Genomic DNA, 24,958 nt, shown 5'->3' with positions numbered 1-24,958 from the left:
GGGAAGTGGGTACACCTTTGAACTGGCTTCTGTATCCTTTTGACATGTCCCCATCTTCCTTTGAGCATTTCCTTATTTTCTATCACAACAAGATTCTCAGAGTGCATCTAATTACTTTCCTTATTCCAGCTCTGGAATCAGTCATTCCTCCAAGGACAAGAAGACCTGTTCTTCTTAGTGGACAATGGTATTTAGAAACCAAGATCTGGGCCCAGGTGTGCTCACTGCTACTCTGGTCTCATTGCTTCTATGCCTTCTCAGGAGAAAAAACTGGGAAAGAGATGTATGTATACACATACACACATACATACAGGTTGTGTGTATGTATGTATATATATAAATATAGTGTGTATATGTATATACACACATATATATAGACAGGTACATATATTTACATATATCTCTATGTACATTAAAAACCATGAGTTTGCACTAAGTTTTAGTTTTAAATCTAAAACCACAGGGTTCATTCTATCCCTCCTCCTTTCCATATTTGTAACTCTATCTTTCTCTAACAGTGAAAAATCTGGCTCCCATTATCCACAATGTTATTTACTTACTTGCACAGGCAAGAGTTCCAGAATTGCTAACTTATGCCTCCAGAAACCTACAAGCTAGAGTTGAGTATTTGTTTAGCTTTTCCCTTTGTCTTTCCCCTTTGTTAAGAAGACTTAACATGAGATCTGCCTTCTTAAATTTTTAAGTGTATAATACAGTGTTCTTGACTGTTGTTATAGAGCAGATCTCTAGAGCTTCTTCGTCTTGCTTCACTGAAACATTTCGCCCATTGATTAGCATCTCTCCATTTCCCTTCCCACAGCCCCTGGCAGCCAACATTCCACTCTGATTCTGTGAATTTGACTATTTTCAATACCTCATGTAAATGGAATCATACGGTATTTGCCTTTCCGTGGCTAGCTTATTTCACTTAGCAAAATGTCCTCAAAATTCATCCCTGTTGTTGCAATATGGAGGAATTTTCTTTTGCTAAAGGCCGAGGATATTCCATTGTACGTATGTACTGCCCTCTTCTTTATCCATTCATCTATGGGTGGACATTTAGATTGTTTCCACATCTTGGCTACTGTGAATAGTGCTGCAATGAACATGGTTGTGCTAGTATCTGCTGATTTCTGTACTTTTGGATAAATAAATGGTCAGAACTGGGATTGCCTCATCACGTGGTAGTTCTAATTTTTTGAGGAACACTCATACTGTTTTCCATAGCTGCTGCACTATTTTGCATTCCCACCTTCTCCACATCCTCACTAACAACTTTTTTTGGCTTTTGTTCCACAGTTCTTATAATTACTCCTTCCCTTAAACTTCTCAGAGGCGTAGGATATTGCATTCCCTTCCCCAGTATCCTATCCTAGTATCACCATGCTGGAAGCCTGTTGACTTCAGCATGCTAGTGGCTTTTCCTGCCCCATGGTCACCAGTGATGGGGCTCTCATGGCCGGGCAGCTGGCAGTAAGCCCGCTCCAGCCAGCTCTGAGAGCACTCCCCACTCCTACTGGCTCAGGTTGGCTTCCCCAGAAGCAGATTCTGGTGAGTAGGCAAGGGCAGCTGGACTGGGCAGAGGGGTGTTGAACCGAGATGCAGTCGCAACTGAGGCCTCAGATGGTCCCACTGGCACCGTGGATCTGGGCGGCCCTTTCATGTCCCAAACTGAGGAAAGGGGCTGGGCCTTTGTACCCCCATATTGGCCAGGCTCCAGATGTGGGCTGCCCCGAGTAGGGGGCATAGCCACAGGCAAGGCAGCTCCTTTCCACTGAAGGCAATTCCCAGACTCAGCTGAGAGCTGGCAGCAGCCAACATTCCTGGCATTTGGTGGAAGGAGCCCCTCGGTCCTGAAGAGGCGGCTGGGCTCACACCTTGTCTGTAGTGGCAAGATTGGGCTCAGACAAGCCTGTTCTCTTGTTCTAGTCTTTCTATAACACTATGGCAGGGCTAAAAAGTTGGATGGATGGAGAGAGGAGCCAACAGAGGAGGTTGGATAGGTTCAACAGAAAGAATGAGAGGCAGCAGCAGAGTTTAAGCGTCTTTTACTGCACAAGCAAGTATCAAAAAGAAGAAATGGCATGGGGGGAGATATAACTAATAAAGCAAATTTGGATTTTTTTTTTACTACTTGGGTGCAAGGATTCTCTTGGGCCTCCAACTCGAAGGGTAACATGACATAGTAGGAAGGACAGCAACATTTGCAGCTCTGGACTTTGAAGATGACTGTATGTGGTTGGGCTTTGCCCTGTGTTAAAGAAGTGGGTACTTACAGTATACAACCTATCTAGAGCCTTAAAACTCAAGATGAGAGATGGTGGTGGTGTCAGTAGTGATAAATACAAAGGTAGGGCAGCAAGCACTCACCTCAGCTGCGTCAAGTGGAGCTAGATCCTTCACAACTTATTAAGAATATGTAACTCCAGCTTTTTTTCCCCATAACCTTGGAAAATTCTGCTCTCCAGATACAAAGACAAATGGAGACTTCTGCTTGGACTCCTGGCACCGACCACCTAACAGCCCCGGAGTGCACGGTGTGCCTGTCCGGCCAGGACCCGCCGTGTCACTTGCAGCAGAGGACTCTTCCCACCCAGCCCCACTAGACAGGAGAGGGAATCTTGAATCCCCTCACCCCACCCTCGGGCAGCTGTTGTATTCGTTGCCGTATCTGTTTTTGCAGCAGATATCTTTTTTCTCAGATACCTTCCTATCTTTTTCTTGCACAGGTTACCTCTCTCAAAGTTTGCATTCCAGGACATTGATATCGAGGTGGAGCCGTGTGTTCTGTCCTTGCCATGCTGGATTCCACTTTGAGTGAGGGTCTGAAGCTATTTTTTCCAACTTCCATGAAATGGTCTGCAGGTACTGACTAGGGTCTGCAGCCCAGCTTACTGCAACCATTCAGAAGGCAAATTATCTTTGACACATAAGCAAAGCCTATCTGAAAAGTGGCCAGTGCATCACCAGCTTGAAGAACAAGAAGGAAAGGTCCAGTAAGGCAAATTGATCCCATGTGCAGAAGAGCTGACCTGTTTCCAAGACATCACCTACCATTCTTTGTGCTGGTCCCGGAGTACCTGGAACTTTTAGTTGACTAGCCTTGGACCAAGTTCACAGGCGACCACCATTTTGCACCTTTCAACACCTTTACCACTTCCACGTTGCCACTTCCATGCCCTCATCAGCTGACTGGCCTTAAGGTTGACTAATTGATAAAGCTGCTAATGATGGCAGGAGCAGTCCAACCCCAGCGATGAACGTGGGACCCCATCTTACCTTCAGCATCTCCTTGGGCTGGGCTGGCAGAGGCCCCAGAGTAGCGCAGGCCTGCACTGCGGATGCTGCAGTGCTGGGGTCACCTGGCAGAGAGGCAAGGGCCCGCTCTCCTACTATATGCAACATATGTCCTTTGTGCTTTTAATTGAACATGTGTTGGGCATCTGTTGATTTTACCTTCTCAGCCTTCCTCTCCTCCTGTTAACAGCACCCTCTTCCTCTGGGCAATTTCCTCTCCCGTTCCATGTGGCTGTGAACTGCTCTTCCCCAGAGCTCTGGCCAGCTCCCTTCCAGTACTCGGCTTCAGTTAGGTGTCTCCTTAGAGGGGCCTACTCTGCCCACCACATCTAAAGTCTCTCAGGCCTCCCCTCCCCCACGGCAGCCTCTACGTTATGCACTGCTTTAGTGTCTTCCTGACACCATTTTGAAATCATCTGTCACCTGTTTACGACAGCCCCTTCACATGAGACTGAAGGTCCACGGAGCAGGGCCCTGCTCTCCTATACTGCTGCTACTTTCCCTGCTCCTAATACAATGCCTGGACATAGTGGGCGCTCTATAAACATGAGCTGAGGGAGCTGTGCCTCAAGAAGCCTGCCTCCGTCACCACACGAGTCTGGCTTGTAACTCTCGACAGACTCGGGAAGATGGCCAGGCAGCAGAGACTGGAACTGCCTGACCCTTGGCACTCCTGAGGCCTGGCTTGTTAAACACCTCCTCTGATTCTGGGAATTAGCTGGTAACCTAAACTACAGACTGGGGGCAGGGAATGTTCAGGGTTTTATTAGCCGGTTTTTCTGTTGGCTCCCAACAGAAGCCCCAAAAAACCAGCATTCCAAGTTGCAATGTTCAAAACCTTCCTAAATATTTAAAGTAACTATATTGTATCTCATCAAGAGGAAGTACTGCAGTTTACTTAACCAATCCCCTCTGACAGCTCTTTAGGTTCTCCTAGTTTTCTGCAGTTATAAATAGTGCTACTAGGAACACCACTGTGCTATATAACCTTTTTCTGCACTCAGAATTATTTTCAAGGATGGCTTCTCAGAATTGGAATTTCTGGGGTGGACAGACGGCACGAATATTTTAAGGTGCTTGCTACCTTTTTCAAAATTTCTTCCCACAAAAAAGTTGTACAGCAGCCTGCCTCATCACACTGCAGTCAGCACTGAGGATGACTGAGGTAATCTGACAAGCAGAATCATCTCCCTTTGGTTCTGTTTTGTACTTCCTTCACCACTAATGAGAGCGAGCCCCCCACCCCACCCCGAAACAACACACACATTCTGTGCATTCTCAGCCAAGACTTCATAAGTCTTGTGTTCTTCCTTTTACTGTGCCTTATATACATGGCTATGTTAGGCTTCATTAGAGCAATTAAACCTTTTAATTCCATCACATGACAGGCTTCCTCCCTGAAGGCTGCTCTTTCCTGCCCTTCTAAGAGCTCCAGCTTCTCTAGGTCTGACCTGCTTCCAGCCTATGGCTGAGGTGAGAGGTCACTGAGAAGACTTGCCTTCTAGGCTCCCAGTGTGGCTTCTGTCATCATTTGATGCCCCTTCACAGTGTGACACTGACAGGAGTGGGTGGGTGAACATGCCAGAGCACACACTTTCTTACAATAAAAAAGAAAACTAAACAAGACCTAGAGAACTGCATTGACGGTAAACCTAAGGGTTTAAGTAAAACATCTGAACTGCTAAGGATCTAAAGTATCCCTGAAGTCCAACTTCCCTCACATTAGACATAAGGGCATGGATGAGGTCTAGAGAGGGGAGACACCGGTGGCCCTGGGCTATGTCAGTGCTAATTTCCTATCTATCACCAAAAAACAAACCAATGACCCCCACCACCAATGTGCATTAAGAAAGCAGCTAAATCACAAAAGGAAATCAACTACCAAACAAAGCAGCTGTGTACTGGTCCACCTCCTACCTTGTGGCACAGCCATGTGAAGTGAAATACATGGGCAGTTTCCATACTAGCAAAATACTTTTATTATTTTATAATGATAAAACAGGAAAGTAAAGATTTCTTTTTGGTGTATACCAGAGTTAAGGGAAGTAGAAGAATAAGGGAATTAATAGGACTTTTATGTACTTTGATGACAGTAAAAAGTTAACAATACCAACTGTTTGACATAAAACTTATAGCCCCCAAAACACATATATAAAGGATCATAGTTTTAAAATCTATAAAAGTAAAAAATATACAGTCAGAAGCTCTAACGCTTATTCCATCTTTAATATAAAATTGTAAACATTTATTTACACAAAGCAAGTGTGTATAACAAAAGTCCAAGCACCCTTTTGAGTCATGGCTCCTGGAAGATGGGGATTTGCACTGAAGTGGAGTTGTCTCCTTCCCTGACTACCCAAAAACCAGATTCATAAATAAAGCCACAGGCAGCTCCCTGGGGGGACTCCAATCACATTTTATTGCTCTGACACTGCAGCAAGTGAGAAGCCTGCTGTCCGTCTAGGTGGCCCCAGGACTAAGGCAGCGGCAGCCCTCCCCACAAGGGGGAGGCAGAGGCGCGAGCGCCCGGGGATAGAGGTGAGCAGCAGCCAGAGGGAGACCAGGAGAGGAATAAGGACCCACCACCAGCCTTCGGCCTGCTATTTTTGGTAGAAAACCCGCTGAAGTCACCCTCTTCCCCTTCAGATCGGGGAACTCACTCAGAGGGTGGAGTCTTCACTGGCTTTATGATTCATTCCCTTCTTTGAGTTATATTCAGTAACTGGGGAAGGCAGGGAGGGTGTTTAAAGGGGAAATGGCCCAAACACCACCCGTGGTGGCAAATGGCTATTAGAGAAGAAGATCTGAGGGTCCAAGTACCCCCATGAAAGGCACTGCTGGTGCAAAATAATTACCAATGTGTGTACAACCCTTTGTCCCCTCAAAGCCACTCAAGCTGGTTGTGTGAATATTTTCCTTGGCTCAATTCTTTACATATGATACTCCTTGAATTATCCATTTTGAGGCTCCAGGGAAATAAAAATGGGGTTGCGGTTTTGCCAGAGACCACTCTGCATATATGCCACTCTTTTCAGTGTACTATTTTCTCTCTGACACCCCATTTAAAAGGGTCTCACCTTGTGCTTACCATGTTGCTTTCGTTACATCGAAGTGCTGTCTTCATTTCCCACAAACAGCCCACAGGTTGTTGTGGACTCTTAGCTTAGTCAAGACCTAAAAAGTCATAGACCTTAAAAGAGAAATCCACTTGAATCGTTAGAAAGGATGTATTAGTGTTACAAAGCAATTCTCTTTAAAAAGTGCAAGTCATCTGACAAGGGAGTGGCAGAAGTAGTAAAACAAAGTGGAATTCCTTCCTCTGGCCCAGCCTGCGTCCTCCTTGCCAAACAGGGCACACCTATTTTTCTCCTTCCCACAAACCTTTGCTTTCTGGGGAAGGGATACCCAGCTCCTTACTATGCTAGGCTTCCCTAGGGAATTCTAATGACTCTTCCTTTTCCTCTCCAATCTAGTAAATCAGTGGCTTAAGGAGTTTTTCCATTTGGGCTGGAGAGAGAAAGAAGGGGAGGCAGAAAGAAAGGTTATGGGAAATGAAAACAGGGCGCAGGAAAGACATCTGTGCATAACTCAACAATGATCACCTTCCTAACATATTAAATATGAGTTTTTGGAGAAACTGCAAAAGGAGAAACAAAAGAGGACACAGGAATCCCAATTATTTCATTTCAGCATTTGGCCTGGGGGCTGCCTGGGGTCTTGCTACCAACACATGGGAGGAAGGGATTCCTCAGCCCACGTCCAGCCTGGAAGACCAGCATTCTGGGAGAAGGAGGAGCTGCTGGAAAGACCAGATCTGTGTCACTAACTCTGCTGTCTCATGGCATCCTGTTCCTTTTTGACACATGCAGTCACAGCCTGCACTTACGGAAATGATTTTCCAGTGAGCCTCCCTTTGCCCTGAAAGCTGACAAAGAGCAGGAATAAAAAAGGCTCTTAATCAAAAGGAAACCCTAAGTTCCCAATGCCACTTATCAATTTATACCACCACCTACCCTAATCTGTTTTAAAACCTTAAAAAAAATTTAAAATCTTTTCTATACTACAAATTGCAAATAGTTCTGCTATAAAGTTTCAACAAAAATTTGTCCCCAAACTGGGGCAAGTGGAGAAATCTTGGATTAAGTCAACATGATAGCACAGATTTTTATAAGCCTGACATCGTGGGGTTTCACTGTTGGTTTTTTGGTCATTTGGATAGAAAACCACCTGCAGAACCCTGTCCTGCTGTGCCAACACCAGATAACGATGCCAGCAGATGGGGTGGGGCCAGCCCAACATACCACAACTGCTGGCTGGGAGCCCTGGGTCCCAAAGAGCCTGGGAGGACCAGGCCTCAGCCCCATGGCTCTAGCTCTACCTGCCCAGCTCCCTGGGCTGTGGGCTTTTGGTCCAAAGTAGTTGCTCTTTCTTGAATTTGAGAACAAAAATATAGGCTGTATGAACACTGAAAACACCACAAATCCTCCTGTTACTGAGGTCCTAGAAGGTCGTCCAAATCATTCATCCACTCCTCCGAAGTCCTGTTCTTCAGCAGGGAGTCGATCAGGTCGGCATCTCCGGCCATACTGGCCAGCCCGCTGCTACCCGGCTGCCCACTGTAGGCAAAGGGCAGTTCTTGGCCTGCGGTCCGCACAGGGTAGGCTTGGGCACAGTGTAGCCCTGCCCGGCCGCTCACTGTTGGGGCGGGGCTCTGGCTGAAGGCCCCCAGCTCAGGCCCAGCTGGGCTCAGGCCCGGCAAGGCCTGCTGTGGGGCTCCCTGGGGAGGTGCTGGGGCAGGGGCACTGGTCCTCTGCTGTGTGCTCACAGGGGGCAGCATGGACCCCGCTGCAGCTGCTGAGCTCATGGGGGCCATGGGCCTGCTGGGCATCGCCTGGGAGAACTGCGGGCTGGACATCTTCAGGTGGGCCTGCTGCATGTGGAAACTGGAAGCTGCAGTGAAGGGGCTTACGGAGTTGTTCCCTGGGGTTTGGCCACTCAGGTTCGGCATTCCCTGATGTTGCCATGTGGAATTCTGGCCTCCCATGGTTGCCGATACCCTTGGGACCTGTGGCTTAGTTAAACCAGAGTTCAGGGTCCCCTTATTGTGCTGTTGGGAGAGACCCGAGTTCCCCAGAGAGTTCTGCCCATAGGCAGCTGAAACCGAGGTGTTCGGGCCCACACCGGTCTGTCGTGGAATGTGGGCATGTCCATTGGTGGCCTGTGGCGGGGGCTGGGCAACTCTCTGGGTCATACCAGAAGCCATGCCATAGAGGCTGCCCTGTGGCATGCTTTGCGAGCCAGTGAACTGAGCCACACCCCGGTCCTGCTGGCCTGAGCTTGAAGGGAGAGAGGAAACCGAAGTGTGTCCAGGGCCCATTGGCATCAGATTCCCTGCCTGAGGGAACACTCGAGGACAGCTGGAGTTAGATGGACCCAAGTTGTTCATGCCAGGCATGGCAGAAGAGGACCCTAGAAGACAGAGAAAATTCTGTCAACTAAGCTAGCATTTCTTCACCACCACTATGGAGATACCTCCAAGACCCAAGCTGCAGCTGCTATCCCACAGGCCTGAAAGGCAAAATCAGAACACCAGATACCTCATGATCAGTGGAACCTCAAAGAGAGCCCTGGGGGCAAAGGTTTCCCCCAGGGTGGAATGGAGGCCGGTCTGCAGCAAAAAGGAGATTAAGACAGGCACAGGGGCTTCCCTGGTGGTGCAGTGGTTGGGAGTCCGCCTGCCAATGCAGGGGACACGGGTTCGAGTCCTGGTCTGGGAGGATCCCATGTGCCGCGGAGCAGCTGGGTCCGTGAGCCACAATTGCTGAGCCTGCGCGTCTGGAGCCTGTGCTCCGCAACAAGAGAGGCCTCGGTGGTGAGAGGCCTGCGCACCGCGATGAGGAGTGGCCCCAGCTCGCCGCAGCTAGAGGAGGCCCTCGCACAGAGACGAAGACCCAACACAGCAAAAATAAATAAATAAATAATTTATAAGACAGGCACAGAGGAAGGGGCAAACTCTATGGCTAGAATGTGGGGAGAGTGTCTAGAGATAAAAGGAAGAGATGGTCCCGGCCAGATTCAGAAGAGCTGCAGCCATCACAGGAGGGGACAGGGTTGCAAAGCCAAAGGGGAGCTGGACTGTGACTCTGGTTTAGACCTAGCTCGGCAGGGACTGTCAGGATCACTTAGATGAGCCCACACAGTGTGGCACTGCAGGGTGGTGAAGGCAGGAAGGAGTCTGGACTGAGATCAGAAGATATTTACTGAGCACCTGCTCTGTGGTGGGTTCTGTGCTGGGGAGACAGCACGGAATGGGACAGAGGGGTCCTGTCCTCAGGGAACTTGCTATTTGGGACTCTGTCTTAAGCAGTGGATGCATGGTGACAGCCCTGACTGAGATGTTTTTTTGTGGGTAGGGGAGCGATTGTTCAGGGGTTGGCCATAACTGAGTACACTTTGTTTCTCCTCTTCCTCTCTCCATCAGCACCTAACTAAAAACTGAGCTGAAGACAAAAGGGAAATGCTGAAACAGTCCACTTCTCTCCCACTGATAGCCCACAACAATATCAGATGGGATGAAGGCAGGAAAGCTGGCCAAGACCCAGGCTTCTGAGATGCCCACAGACTTCAACCCCTGGTCCCTGTTAGCACAAGCACAAAACCCCACTTAAGTCTCCTCTGGAATGCACAGCTGTGGTCAACTTCTCTGGGACACTTTATAGCGAGAATCACTGACCAAGAGAAGCACAGGTTTCGAAGATATTCCAAGAGCTAGGAAGGCAGGTATGGCCTAGATTTTACTGCATCTGTCAACTGAAATCTCTCTATATTTCTGGAGCAACAGCCTGAGCAATGGCGGTCAGGTTCCCTCACATATCTGAGACATGACAGCTGAGACCTCAGAATGCTTCCTGCCCCTTTCTCGTCAACTGTCTGCTGCTGATACTGCCATCCGTGACACCAATATGAGCAGACAGGAAGAAAGAAAAGAAGCAAAAGGCCATACAAGTGCATTAAGTCTCTCCTTATCTGGAAAATAGGAGAGGGTCATTTTTTGAACAGACACATAATGGTAGAAGCAAAGAACATTCTTAAGAATTACAGAAGCCACTTCCTATTGATAAGATATCTTCCAACTACAGATGATTTTGCCTCAAAAGATTATACAGCCAGGGACCCAGCCAAAGCACTTAGCCAAAGTAGTCTGCCTCTATGACTTTCTTCTCCTGACCTGTAGGGTAACCAGAACGCTAGGCTCCTTATGCAGAATGGAGTTACAGGAGCATATACATCCATTTAGCATCTATAGCATAAAGCTGGGCAGACAGCAGGAACTCAGCATGAGTGGAACAGCCTACCTGCTCTGTCCAGTGCCTGCCTTCCCCTGCCCCACTCCACTGCCTCAGACACTCCTCACCTGTGAACTGTCCAACCTGTTGTGGGAAGGTGCTCTGTGTTGGGTCTTGGTACTGGGGTGGCGGGCGGGTCAGATGGCGCTGAAATTGTTGCTTCTCCTAGAAAATGCCAATAACAACAGAAAACAACAAGACCCACATAAAACAAAAACAAAGCGATTAGAGAAAAGTAAACTGTCCAAATTTGTTACTCAGAGGGACTCCTATCGAGATAACGCTCGTAATCTCATTTGGGGGACTCTTAATAAATTGCAGTATGAGACAGAAGGATGGGGCAATGATTTAAAAAAAAAAAAAAAAGGTGATATATCAGTTAAAAGAAAAAAGAATGGCAGACCAGGGAAATGCAAATCAAAGCCACAATGAGACAGATACCACTTCACACCTACTAGGATGGCTAGAATCAAAAACACAGGTAAGTGTGTCAAGGACGTGGAGAAACTGGCCACCTCACACACTGCTGTGGGAACGCAAAATGGTGCAGCTGCTTTGGAAAACAGTCTGGCAGTTTCTCAAAAGGTTAAACTAAAGAGTTACCATATGACCCAACAATTCCATCCCTGGGTGTATACTCAAGAGGACTGAAAACCTATGTCCACAAAAAGGGGAAATAACCCAAACGTCTATAAACTGATGAACAGATAAATAAAATGCAGCATATTCATATAATGGAATATTATTCAGCCACAGAAAGGAGTGAAGTACAGATACATGCTACAATATGGTTGAATCTTGAATGCATTTATATGAAATGTCCAGAATAGGTAAATCTATAGAGATAAAAAGTAGATTAGTGGTTCCCTGAGCTTGGGAAGATGGGGGAACAACTTTTAATGGGTACAGGGTTTCTTTTAGGTAATATTCTAAAAGTGGCTGTGGTGATGGTTTGTATAACTCTGTGAATAAACTAAAAACTATTTGAATTATACACTTTAAATGGGTGGACTGTATGTCATGTGAATTACATCCCAATAAAGCTGTTATTTAAAAAATGGCAGAAATGAGGCAGTAATGTGGGTTTTAAAGTCATCCTCAATCAACTTTATCCTCTGGGTAGCTAGTTCTCTTATGTCTTAAGGATGTAATTTAAAATCCTGAGAACTCCTGTAACCTTGGTACCTGAACACTACATTTGGTGACCAAGTGGGTGAACTGCAGGACTGGGAGGGGGCTTGTCAGTCCTGATTCTTGAACCCCAGGACCTCAGGGATGTCTTCATTTCCCTGCTTTATGTTCTCCCTTATAGCAATCTCTACCTTTACAAAAAAGGTGGCTCCCATAGCAAACTGGTGGACCAGGGAGCTCAGTGCTTTGGTAGCTGCTGACAAGGGACATGGAAAAATGTTCCTAACACATACAGTTTTAGCCACAGATTCGGCCTTCATTGATCCCCACTGAGTGACATAAAGCTGCTCTGACACAGGCTACCACTGTCTGAGAAACACCACACTCCTGTTTCCAGGAGTACTCTAATACCGGGCATACAATCACAAATCCACATACATACACACTGGAGCTTGTAGCCACTGCAGTGACTTGGGAGGCAGCCAAACATGGGAAGGGATGGTGGGGTTTTCTTCCACCTTTCTCTTTACCTGTTCTGCCAGAAGGTGCTGTTGCCTTTGCAAAAACTGCTGTTGTTGCAAATGCTTTTGTTGCTGCTCCCTCTGTTTCTGTTGGTCCAAAAGCAACTGATGCTGCTTCATTACAGCTGCCTGCTGCTGGTTACTGAGAAAGGAGGTGCTACTGTGAGTGCTGGCCACGGACACGGCGGGTGGCTGAGTCCCCACACTGGCAGCCTGGGTTGGTACAGGGACGCTGGGCGGGTTCTGGTCCTGTCAACACAGAAAGGGGGTCTCAAGTCAGGTGCGACACACTGAAGACTGTAAGCCCTGATCAGAGAAGATGAGCTGCATCCAGTGAAAGCCTGGCTCAAGGCTCTCTCTTGAAGCCTCTTCTTCCCTGCAGGTGACTCCAGTGAAACCACCCTCTAGGGTGGGGCTGCAGACCAATAGCACTAACACCTGAGTATCCAGGCATGGCAATGAACAGTCACTAGCTGCATGTTAGGTTTGTTTCCTATGATTCACCAGTGGCAAAGGTGTGATTTTACATTTAAGCTCGTATATTTGTATACATAGTTCCAGTGGCTACTGTAGCTTATAAATGCTCCCTTACTGGAATGCATGGGTGTGGACAGGTCCCCAGAGGAGGAACTTCTGAGGGGCTCTGGTCAATGGAGATGCTACATTCTGAGTGTGCAAACCTTGGGCCCCTGGTGGCAGGGCTGTCCCTGAACCTCCTGAAATTATATGGTTTGTCCACCTGTGTACAACATTTTCCTGGGAAGAGACTGCTTGACTTTTGTCAGATACTCATGCTCAAAAAATACTGAGTACCAATGAGAACTTTAATGGATATTCTCTATTAATACCTGGACCTAAAGTGAGAGTCATGTCAAAGGTTACCACAATATTACCCCAACATCATTACTTACCTTTAAAAGAAAAGGAGAAATTTTAACTCATACAGGAAAAAGGCAAAAAGCAATTATCATTTAAACAAATTCAACTTTTTGAGCTTCTCCCCAGTCCTTATTTATTTGTATGTATGTATGTATGTATGTATGTATGTATGTATGTATGTATCTATGTACATATTTGGCTGCACCGGGTCTTAGTTGCGGCATGTGGGATCTAGTTCCCTGACCAGGGATCGAACCTGGGCCCCCTGCATTGGGAGCGTGGAGTCTTAACCACTGGACTACCAGGGAAGTCCCTCATTTGTATATTTAATCTTTTTACAAGATTCTAATCTTTGAGCAGACAGATTCTGAAGTAATCTCCTCACCCCAATCACCAGAAGCTTATGGACTACAAGAGTGTCTTGTGAGGTGCAAAGTACTACTGAAATGGCAGACATCACTGTGCAGCTCTTTCTTTAGGATGCTCTCAGTGGCTGTGTAGCAGTTTAATGGCTGAAATAATTAGAATTATAAACGTTTACACATGCATTCTTCTGCTGACAGATGCTTAGACTGCCTCCAGTTTTTGGCTATTAGAAATAATCATGCAATGAATATCTTGTATGTAACTTTCTTCTTTTTTTTGGATTATTTCTTGCAGGGGTATATAATGTGTCAATGCTTACGAACATTTTTATGGCTTATGAAAGATCTGAAATGTCAAATTACTTTCCAAAAGCATTGTGCCCATTTACACACCCTCACTACTATCTGAACATGTCTATTTCCTCATAGTACTACTAGCATTGAGTTTTTTAATTTTTAAAATTTTAGAGCGTGCTACAAATAGACTGCAGGCTTACAGCAGTGAAAGAAAGGAGGCAATGCAATACACCCAACTGCATGTGACACAACTATTGTCACACAAGTGTTAAAAAGTATCAATGGATCTATATATATATGTCTTCTATAGATATAGAAGACAATCCAGGACACACTGTGGAGTAAGAAAAGCAAGTGCTAACTTTGAGGAAGTCCGGGAACACTCTGTGTTTGTTTACTATACAAGCCCTAGCCATGAGAAGGCTTCCAGTGGGAAGACATTTTAGAACATATTCGAATGTGAGTAGAAGTGCAAATAATGATCATCACAGAATGGTACTTGACCATTCTCCACCCTACAAAGCCATGTGATTCTGCCAGGCTTGAATGTCTTGACTAAATAACCTGTTAGGAAGCAGCACTCACCTAAATGTTATAAGCTTACTAAAACTTATGGTATTTTGAACACACATGTCTGAAAAGTGGTATAAAAAAAAAAAAAGCAGAGCCTCTAAGGACATTAAATGTGATCTTGCCACAAATGACTTAAGTTGTATGGCATGAAAGAGACACCAGACCAAGTGCAGGGGATTCCTCAAACGGGTATACAGTTAAAACCAAGTTACACTAGGGAATTTTACCCTATTTTTGTTTATTAAGAATCAATCCTCATTTGCTTGGTCAATTTTCACTCCCAAGGGAGTCAAAGGACAAAAGTACCAGCTCTCTCCCTCCCTTTGTTCCCCAACTACCTGGGATCTGGTAACCACACTAGGATGGATGTGGATGCAGAGTAACAGAGTAAAGCCCTGTGCTCACCTGGCTAGGTGGAACCAGTGATCGGAAGGGCAAACTTCCTGGCTTTGGTTTCATTAGAAATAAGGAGTTCTGCTCGTTGTTCAGATGAGACAGCTGCTGGGGAAGATAAGCCATCAGGGTCGGCTTGCTCTGGCCAGCCCCAGGGCCGCCTTGCCCACAGTCTGCTTTGTAGTGAGAAAGGGGTTTGGTGTTGCCGTAGTCCAGCACTGATCCTTGGTTAGCCACGGGATTCTGATTCAAGTTACTTGGTGGCTGGTGACTCAGCAGGTTCACATGGCTGGGCTGGAGGTAGGGGCCTCCGGGCCGAGGGGAGCTCTTGTTCACACTGGGCATCATGAGCAGTTTGGAGCTAGTGAAGTCTTGCTTGTAACCGGGAGGGCTGGCAGGTTTTTCCATGGAATAAGGGACATTTAAGGGACTGTGGGAGGGGCCTGTCTGCTGCCACGTGGATATCTGGCCTGGAGCTGGTGCTGGGGCAGCCTGCTGTGGGTTCTGGAGCATCTGCTCACGCTTCTGCTTGGCAGCGATCTGCTGGAGTTGGTGGGCAGAGGACAGCTCTGAGCTCCCGCCTGGGCCCTGGCTAGGCAACACCACACTGGAGAGGGCTCTTTGTGCATTCTGGGCCTGGGCTGATGCCGACATCAGGTTGGGACTGGGATTGTCCACCCCAGGCTGACCAGAGGTGTGGAACAGGGGCTGAGAGCCCCCTAGGCTGGGTGAATCTGTGCTCACAGGGCCAGATGAAGGCCCCATAAAGGTCTGTCCTGCAGACCCAGCCCTCACTTGAGGAGAGCCTAACTGTTCTTGTTCAAAGGCTGCTGGAGAGAATTCTGTTTTAATATTAATGTCCTGTGCCAAGGGGGTCTGTGTGGCAGAACCAGAAGACTCTGGATCCTTCTTCTCTTCAAAGTCCTCATTAAATAGATCCTTCATGTCTTCATCAGGCACTGACCTGTTCAGCTCCTCGATGAGCTCCTTCCACTCCTGCTCATTAAGGTTGAGGTCAGGCATGAGGTTGCTTTGAGATATGGAGCCTCCGGCCCCTGCGATCATGCAAGGCAGGTCATCCACGGGCTCCTGCTTCAGTTCTTTATTCAGGCTCAGGGGAAATGACTCACTGGGGTTGCTGCCTCCATTCAAGTGGAGGCTCGAGTCTGCCAGACACTTCTTGTTGATGGAGTCCAGCCCCAGTGAGTGCTTCCCGCTGGCCTGTAGGGCCTCTGTGCCAGGCTTGTCAGGCTGACCAAGGGGGGAGGCTGGAGGCAGGCCATTGGAAGAGACGGCAACTCCCAGAGGGGCCTCCCGGCGGGTCTTCTTATGCCCAGGAAAGAAGTCTCCATAGCCATTCTGTTGATCACCATTCTGAGGGGATGTGGCACTATCGAGATTCCTCTTCACTGTATCATGGAGATGCTGAAAAACAAGAAAAAGAGTGACTTATATATACACCACGTATGAGGCCCGTCTGCTTCTAATGGTGACTTAAACCAGGGGCCTGTATCCCTGCAGTGCTCTCCTGCTGATTTAGCTTGCCCAGTTTACAACCCTCACTTCTGGGAACACCCCCCCATTCCCCCTCCAGGGTTGTCTCTGCCTCTTCCTCTCCTGTGGCCTTGCCTGAGTGAAGACTAGCTCAGCTGTGGGAAAGTAATCCGGCTGCAGTCAATGCGTCAGTCCCTGGACTCTTGCAGCTTTTTGTAGGACACAAGCCTGATGCAGCCCACAGTCATCTAATCTGAGGGTGTGACTGAGAATGGAGCTAATGAGAAAGAGCCAAAGGATACATATATATTCTTGAGGACATCGTTTGCATCCCGGATCTAGGTTATACACGAGACCAGCCATCCCCCTGGACTTTTCACTTATGGGAACCAATAAATTCCCCCTTGTGTTTAAGCTGGTTTAACCTGGATTTCTGTTGCTTTTAGCTAAAGGCGACTTGGCTAGTACAGGCTCTTTTTCAGGCCTTGTTGGGGGCTGATCACAAGCTCCAGGCCTCCATCTTGGTGCACAGGCATTTTCATGCCCTTCCTCATCTTTCTAGGTGCCCTTGCCCAGCTCCACCCCTTCTCTCCAGGCTAGGCTGCTTCCTCATATGCCTTACAGGCCTCTGCCTTTTGGCTTTTGTCCCACTCTGCTCCCCACCAACCGTGAGCATCTTCTAATCCCCTGCACCCAGTCACCAGCGCTCCCAAACCCTACCACTTCTTAACAAGACCATTAATTTGAACACAGTCAGGTCTGTCTGGCAGTTACTTACTTCCCCATGTTCTCCTCAATTGGATTTGTTCAACTAACCTTATTAAGAGTCTACCGTGTGTCAGGGACAAGTGCTGTGGGGATATCAAGACAAATGAGGTGGTCCCTGCTCTTCATGGGCTTCCAATCTTCTAGGACATGGGACATACATGGACATGGCTACAGAATAAGACAAACACCATATGCAAGCCATAGAGCAATAAGCACCCTGAGAGTTCAAGGGCAGGAGTTTCATGGAGAGAATATGACAGGGAAGAGAAGAGGTGGTATCTTCCCACTATTTCCCAGCCTCGTTTTCAGCTACCAGGACACAACTCTTCCACTAAAGAGGCACCTGCACTCAGCCTCTATACATGTCTGCTCCTTTCCTATGTTTACTTCTGTTACATTTTTGTCCTTTATCCCCCACTCTCAATTCCAACCTCCTCCCCAACCACTGGCCCTAAGCATTTATACTGTGCTATTTACAACATTCCAATTAACAGCTTTCATTATTATCTTCAAGCAGATTTCAGAGGAGTCAGAGTAGCACAGGACACTCTGTGCTGCTTTCTTCTGCTGCAGAGAAGGGCCACAGTGACCCACCACATCCACCCCAGGAGGCTGAGCACAGAAGTACCTGACCCCCTGGGTGGGGGATGGAGGGAAGGAGGGGGCCAAGGGCACCAGCTCTCAGCAGCAAACTACCTGTAGACACAAATGTGCAATGAGCAAGAAAACAAGGAGGGCAATTTATCAGTCTCTGAGTTCCAATTTTAATGTTCCATTCCCTCTCCTTCAAGATTTTCTTATTTCTTTTTTTTTTTAATTTATATATATATTTTTTATTTTTGGCTGTGTTGGCTCTTCGTTTCTGCGAGAGGGCTTTCTCCAGTTGCAGCGAGCGGGGGCCACTCTTCATCGCGGTGCGTGGGCCTCTCACCGTCGCGGCCTCTCCCGTTGCGGAGCACAGGCTCCAGTAGTTGTGGCTCACGGGCTTAGTCGCTCCGCAGCATGTGGGATCTTCCCAGACCAGGGCTTGAACCCGTGTCCCCTGCATTGGCAGGCAGATTCTTAACCACTGCGCCACCAGGGAAGCCCCTATTTCTTAACTGTTAAAGCTGACTGCACAGTGTTCTATAAATCCTGGCTAAGTATTTCTTTAAATGCATATCTGGGTACTTAAGTTAGCTCAGAAAAGGTTAGGAATGCTCAATAAATGGAACTGTAGAGCAGAGGTATAAGCAAAACATGATCCTAGGACTCAAGAACACAGCCCCTACGTATAGAGGGAACATATCTCAAGATAATAAATTTATGACAAACCCACAGCCAATATAATATTCTGTGGTGAAAAGCTGAAAGCCTTCCTGCTAAATTCTGGAACAAGACAAGGATGCTCACTCTCACCTCTTCTATTCAACACAGTACTGGAAGTCCTAGCCACAGAAATCAGACAAGAAAAGAAATAAAAGTATTCAAATTGCAAGAGAAAAGGTAAAATTGTCATTATATGCAGATGATATGATACCATACACAGAAAACCCTAAATACTCCACACAAAAACTACTAGAACTGATAAACGAATTCAGCAAGGTAGCAGGATACAAGATTAACATACAGAAATCAGTTGCATTTCTATACACCAACAACAAAATATCAGAAAAGGAATGTAAAAAAAAAAAAAAAAGAATACCTTTTAAAATCGCACCCCCCAAAATAAAACACTTAGGAATAAACCTGACCAAGGAGGTGAAAGACTTAGACACTGAGAACTATCAAACATTAATAAAGGAAACTGAAGATGATTCAAAGAAATGGAAAGATATCCCATGCTCTTGGATTGGAATACTTATTAATACGTTAAAATGGCCATACTACCCAAAGCAATCGACAGATTTAATGCAATCCCTATCAAATTACCCATGACATTTTCCACAGAACTAGAATAATCTTTTTTTAAAACATGTTTTAAAAGATTTATTTATTTATTTATTTATTTAATTTATTTTTGGCTTGTGTTGGGTCTTGGTTGCGGCACGTGGGATCTTCATGGCAGCACATGGACTCTTCGTTGCAGCAAGTGAGCTTCTATCTAGTTGTGGCATGTGGGTTTTCTCTTCTCTAGCTGTGGCACGTGGGTTCCAGGGCGTGTGGGCTCTGTAGTTTGCAGCATGCAGGCTCTCTAGTTGAGGCGTGTGAGCTCAGTAGTTGTGGCACATGGGCTTAGTTGCCCCGCAGCATGTGGCATCTCAGTTCCCTGACCAGGGATCAAACCCGTGTCCCCTGCATTGTAAGGCAGATGCTTTACCACTGGACCACCAGCGAAGTCCCTAGAACAAATAATCTTAAAATTCATATGGAACCATAAAAGACCCAGAATTGTGAAAGCAACCCTGAGGAAAAAGAACAAAGCTGGAGGCATAACCCTTCCAGACTTCAGACAATACTACAAAGCTAGCTATAGTAATCAAAACAGTGTGGTATTGGCACAAAAACAGACATATGGATCAATGGAACAGAGGGTCCAGAAATAAACCTACACACCTACAATCAATTAATCTTCAACAAAGGAGGTAAGAATATACAATGGGAAAAAGACAGCCTCTTCAGCAACTGGTGTTGGGAAAGTTGGACAGCTGCATGTAAATCAATGAAGTTAGAACACACCCTCTCACCATACACAAAAATAAACTCAAAATGGCTTAAAGACTTAAATGTAAGACATGACACCATAAAAATCCTAGAAGAGATCATAGGCAAAACATTCTCTGACATGAACTGTACCAATGTTTTCTTAGGTCAGTCTCCCAAGGTAATAGAAATATAAACCAAACCAAACAAAAAAACCAAATAGGACCTAATGAAACTTACAAGCTCTTGCACAGCAAAGGAAACCATCGACAAAATGAAAAGACAACCTATGGAATGCGAGAAAATATTTGCAAACGATGAGACTGACAAGGGCTTAATTTCCAAAATATACAGACAGCTCATACAACTCGACAACAAAAAATCAAACAACCCAATGAAAAAATGGGCAGAAGACCTAAATAGACATTTCTCCAAAGAAGACATACAGATGGCCAATAGGCATATGAAAAGATGCTCAACATGGCTAATTATCAGACAAATGCAAATCAAAACTACAATGAGGTATCTATCACCTTACACCGGTCAGAATGGCCATCATCAAAAAATCTACAAACAATGAATGCTGGAGGGCTTCCCTGGTGGTGCAATGGCTGGGAATCCACCTGCCAATGCAGGGGACACGGGTTCGAGCTCTGGTCCGGGAAGATCCCACATGCTGTGGAGCAACTAAGACTGTGCACAACTACTGAGCCTGCACCCCAGAGCCCGCGAGCCACAAGTACTGAGCCCACACGCCACAACTACTTAAGTCCCTGTGCCTAGAGCCCATGCTCCGAAACAAAGAGAGGCCACCGCAATGAGAGGCTCACGCACCGCAATGAACAGCAGCCTCCACTCGCTGCAACTAGAGAAAGCCCGTGTGCAGCAACTTAGACCCAACGCAGCCAAAAATAAAATAAATAAATTTATATTAAAAAAAAACCCTTTAAAAAATAAGATAAAATAAATGTTGGAGAGGGTGTGGAGAAAAGGGAACCCTCCCATACTGTTGGTGGGGATGTCAGTTAGTGCAGCCACTGTGGAAAACAGTATGGAGGTTCCTCAAGAAACTAAAAACAGAATTACCATATGATCCAGCAATCCCACTCCTGGGTATATATCCAGACAAAACTATAATTCAGAAAGATACGTGCACTGCTATGTTCACAGCAGCACTATTCACAACAGCCAAGACCTGAAAACAACCTAAATGTCCATCGACAGATGAATGGATAAAGAAGATGTGGTACATATATACAATGGAATACTACTCAGCCATAGAAAAGAAGGAAATAATGCCATTAGCAGCAACATGGATGCAACTAGAGATTATCATACTAAGTAATGTAAGCCAGAAAAAGAAAGACAAATACCATGATATATCACTTATATGTGGACTCTAAAATACGACACAAATGAACTTATCTATGAAATAAACAGAATCACGGACATAGAGAACAGACTGGTGGTTGCCAGCGGGGAGGGGTTGGAGTGGGAGGTTGGGGTTAGTAGATGTAAGTTTTTATATACAGAACGGATAAGCAAGGTCCTACTGTATAGCGCAGAGAACTATATTTACTATCTTATGATAAACCATAATGGAAAAGAACATAAAAAAAAGAATGTATATATATATATACGTATAACTGAATCACTTTGCTGTACAGCAGTAATTAACACAACATTGTAAATCAACTATACTTCAATTAAAAAAAAAAATACTGGGACTTCCCCGGTGGTCCAATGGCTAAGACACCATGCTCCCAATGCAGGGGGCCCAGGTTGGATCCCTGGTCAGGGAACTAGATCCCACATGCCACAACTAAGAGTTCACGTGCCACAACTAAAGATCCCGCTTGCCGCAACAAAGATCCTGTGTGCTGCAACTAAGACCTGGCACAGCCAAATAAATAAATAAATAAATATTAAAACAAAACAAAACTAAGAACACAGCCCCTACAACACAAGGACATGTGTGCTTTACTTTCATATAGGTTTTTCTGCTTCCTGCTGCCACCTAGGGGTGAGAAGGGGAAAGGAACCATAATCCTAAAATGGACCCTTTATAAGATCCTTTGTTTTAAAAGTTTCCTTCTGGGAAGGTAAATTCATACCCATTTAATCGGTCAGAAGGAAATAAAAATGAGTTGCTAATTTTTGGGGGGGTTATTCTTTCTATTATTTCTTTTTTTTGGAAAATCATTTGTTCCTCAGTGTCAGGTTTGGGCTCTCTGTAAACCTGGGAGCTCAGTTTTCTATTTTCCTAAGGGGGAAGATGGACACCTAAGAGGTCAACGCACCTGATGAGTCAGCTGATTGCCCCAGATTAGAAACAGAATCCTTCTTTGCCATAAGTTATAAAAGGTACCACGTCCTCTTTCAATATCCACATGTAAACAGCTACAGACAAGTTCCAAAGTAACAACTTAATTTTGCAATACCAACTGCTTTTAGCCAAAGGAAACGCCAGGTCATTTTCTCAACTGTGCACAAAATTTAACTGGAATGATGTAGGTGGGTTTGGGAAGTGTGGAATATGGTGGCTCTGGCAAATTTCTGAGTCTTGAGCATTTGCAGGAGTGCCTGATATGTGCAGGGCACTGTAGAGGAAGACAAAGATGAGTAAACCATGGAGCCTGATCTCTAGGAATTTAAAACAGAGATGGGAAAATGGTCTGAACTGATTATAAATTATTTAAGAACAAACACAGTAAGAGCTATAAAGCATACAAGACTGGCTGCCCTTGTGCTTGCCCTCAGTGTATCTGGTACTTCTGGGTACTCAGCTCAGAGGTTTCTGTTGTAACTACCTAATGGTCTCCCGACGCACAGGGTTTCAGGAGGATTCAGTTCTGGGATAATGTGATCTGGTGCTCATTTCCTCCACAATGGGGTTTTGTTGAAGAATACTTCATGCTTGATGGTAAACTGGAGGCCTTGCATGCTCACCCAGTCAGTCCTGACTCCTACCCTAGCCTGTGCCACCCATCATCTTCTACTCTGGGAGAGGGGCCCCAGGATATCAACGGTGAGTCCAGCTGGAGTTGCCACACCTTATGGACACCAAATCAGTATCCTGTCCCCACCCACCCACTAGTCCTCACTTAGTGAGGACAGTCCCTCACCTAGTCTCTACTTCCACCCTCTTCCACCACCCACCAATGAAATTCCAGTGTGCTTTGTGGTAAAACTCCCCCAAATGAGAGTTCTCCCACTCTGAGTTAACAAACAGATGTGGCTGTTCAAGACAGGGGTGGCTCTCTCATCAATGTTCCTTATGCACTGACATGTAGATGAAAGTACAGGTTGACAGGGACTTCCCTGGCGGTCCAGTGGTTGGGACTCCGCACTTCCACTGCAGGGGGCACAGGTTCAATCCCTGGTCAGGGAACTAAGATCCGCATGCTGTGTGGCGCGGCCAAAAGAAGAAGGAAAAAAAAAAAAGTATAGGTTGACAATATAGAGGTTCCTCAAAAAAACTAAAAATAGAGTTGTCATATGTTCCAGCAATCCCACTCCTGGGCATATATCCAGACAATACTATAATTCAAAAAGACAGGGACTTCCCTGGTGGTGCAGTGGTTAAGAATCCACCTGCCAATGCAGGGGACATGGGTTCGAGCCCTGATCCAGGAAGATCCCACATGCCGCAGAGCAACTAAGCCCGTGAGCCACAACTACTGAGCCGGCGCTCTAGAGCCCGCAAGCCACAACTACTGAAGCCCATGTGGCCTAGAGCCCATGCTCTGCAACGAGAGAAGCTACCGCAATGAGAAGCCCACGTACCGCAACAACAAACAGTAGCCCCCACTTGCTGCAACTAAAGAAAGCCTGCACACATCAATGAAGACGCAACGCAGCCAAAAATAAATAAAAAATAAATTTCTAAAAAATAAAACAAAATAAAATAAAAAAAGATACATGCACCCCTATGTTAACAGCAGCACTATTCACAATCTAAATGTCCATCAACAGATGAATGGATAATGAAGATGTGGTACGTTTATACAATGGAATACTACTCAGCCGTAAAAAAAGAAGGAAATAATGCCATTTGCAGCAACATGGATGCAACTAGAGATTATCATACTAAGTAAAGTAATTCAGAAAGAGAAAGACAAATACCATATGATATCACTTATATGTGGAATCTAAAATATGACACAAATGAATCTATCTACAAAACAGAAACAGATTCACAGACATAGAGAACAGACTCGTGGTTGCCAAGGTGGGTGGGGGGTCGGGGAGGGATGGATTGGAAGTTTGGGGTTAGCAGATGCAAACTATTATATATAGAATGGATAAACAACAAGGCCCTACTGTATAGCACAGGGAACTACATTCAATATCCTATGATAAACAATAATGGAAAAGAATTTTTTTTTTTTTTTTTTTGCCACAGCGCACAGCATGCAGAACTTCTCCGACCAGGGATCGAACCTGTGCCCCCTGCATTGGAAGTGTGGAGTCTTAACCACTGGACCACCAGGGAAGTCCAAAAAGGATTTTATTAAAAAACGTAATATATATGTATAACTGAATCACTGCTGTACAGCAGAAATTAACACAACATTGTAAATCAACTATACTTCAAAAAAAAAGTATAGGTTGAAACATATAAAATCATTTAACTCTTTAAGGTAATAGTAGTTAAATATTGGTAATTTCAACCTAATACCATGCTCACCTTTCTTTTCCCCATGAGCTCTTCTAGTACCCTGTATATACAGTGAGGACCCTCAGGAACCCCGACTGTTGTTGGAAAAGATCCTCTAAAGGTAAAGTGGATCTATTTTCATGCAACATTAAAGGTTTCAATGATTTGAGGAAAAATCAGTGAGGTCCAAAGTAGCAACTTTGATAAGGCACTAATTTGAGCCAAATGCTGCAAGGACAAGTCATTACTTCCTTAGTGTGCCTCGAAGACCACTCAGCACCTGCACTTACTATTCCCCACTGATTCAGAATCTCACTCAATCTTCAAAGGTACCCTGAAGATGAGTATCACTGTTTCTGTTTTATAGCAGATGAAAGTCAGATTACATGAGGTTTCCTAAAGTTTGAGCATTCAGAGGTCTTGGGAAGGATCTGCAGCAGATCCCCACAGCCCTGCCCCTTCCCTGATCAATCTGAGATCGGTCCCAAATTAATCCCACCTCCGCCTGTGAAGCTAAAAGAGTTTGGTAAAAAACAAGCAGCAGGGAGTGAGTCAGAGTTTCAAAGTGTAAGGAGAACCTCCCTGAGACCAAGCACAAAGAGCCCTGTTAAG

General features: G+C 45.7%; 1 protein-coding gene and 1 long non-coding RNA gene across 2 annotated transcripts in view; one reads left to right on the top strand and one right to left on the bottom strand.

The window, feature by feature from the left end:
* Nucleotides 1-24,958, top strand: part of LOC309656771 — a 115,051-nt gene that overhangs the window by 88,003 nt on the left and 2,090 nt on the right. The window lies entirely within an intron of this gene.
* Nucleotides 5,259-24,958, bottom strand: part of MAML1 (mastermind like transcriptional coactivator 1) — a 55,332-nt gene continuing 35,632 nt past the window's right edge. Inside the window, exons 2-5 of the mRNA XM_082453444.1 lie at nt 14,815-16,227; nt 12,305-12,544; nt 10,712-10,808; nt 5,259-8,766 (exon numbers count right to left, since the gene is read on the bottom strand). Of these exons, the coding sequence (XP_082309570.1) occupies nt 7,787-8,766; nt 10,712-10,808; nt 12,305-12,544; nt 14,815-16,227 (2,730 nt within the window). The 3' untranslated portion in view covers nt 5,259-7,786. The remainder of the gene's footprint in view (nt 8,767-10,711; nt 10,809-12,304; nt 12,545-14,814; nt 16,228-24,958) is intronic.

The sequence above is a fragment of the Balaenoptera physalus genome (assembly GCF_965194825.1).
Source record: "Balaenoptera physalus genome assembly, chromosome: 3".
In the NCBI taxonomy this organism is placed as follows: Eukaryota; Metazoa; Chordata; class Mammalia; order Artiodactyla; family Balaenopteridae; genus Balaenoptera; species Balaenoptera physalus.
This window is presented reverse-complemented; position numbering and strand designations above follow the sequence as displayed.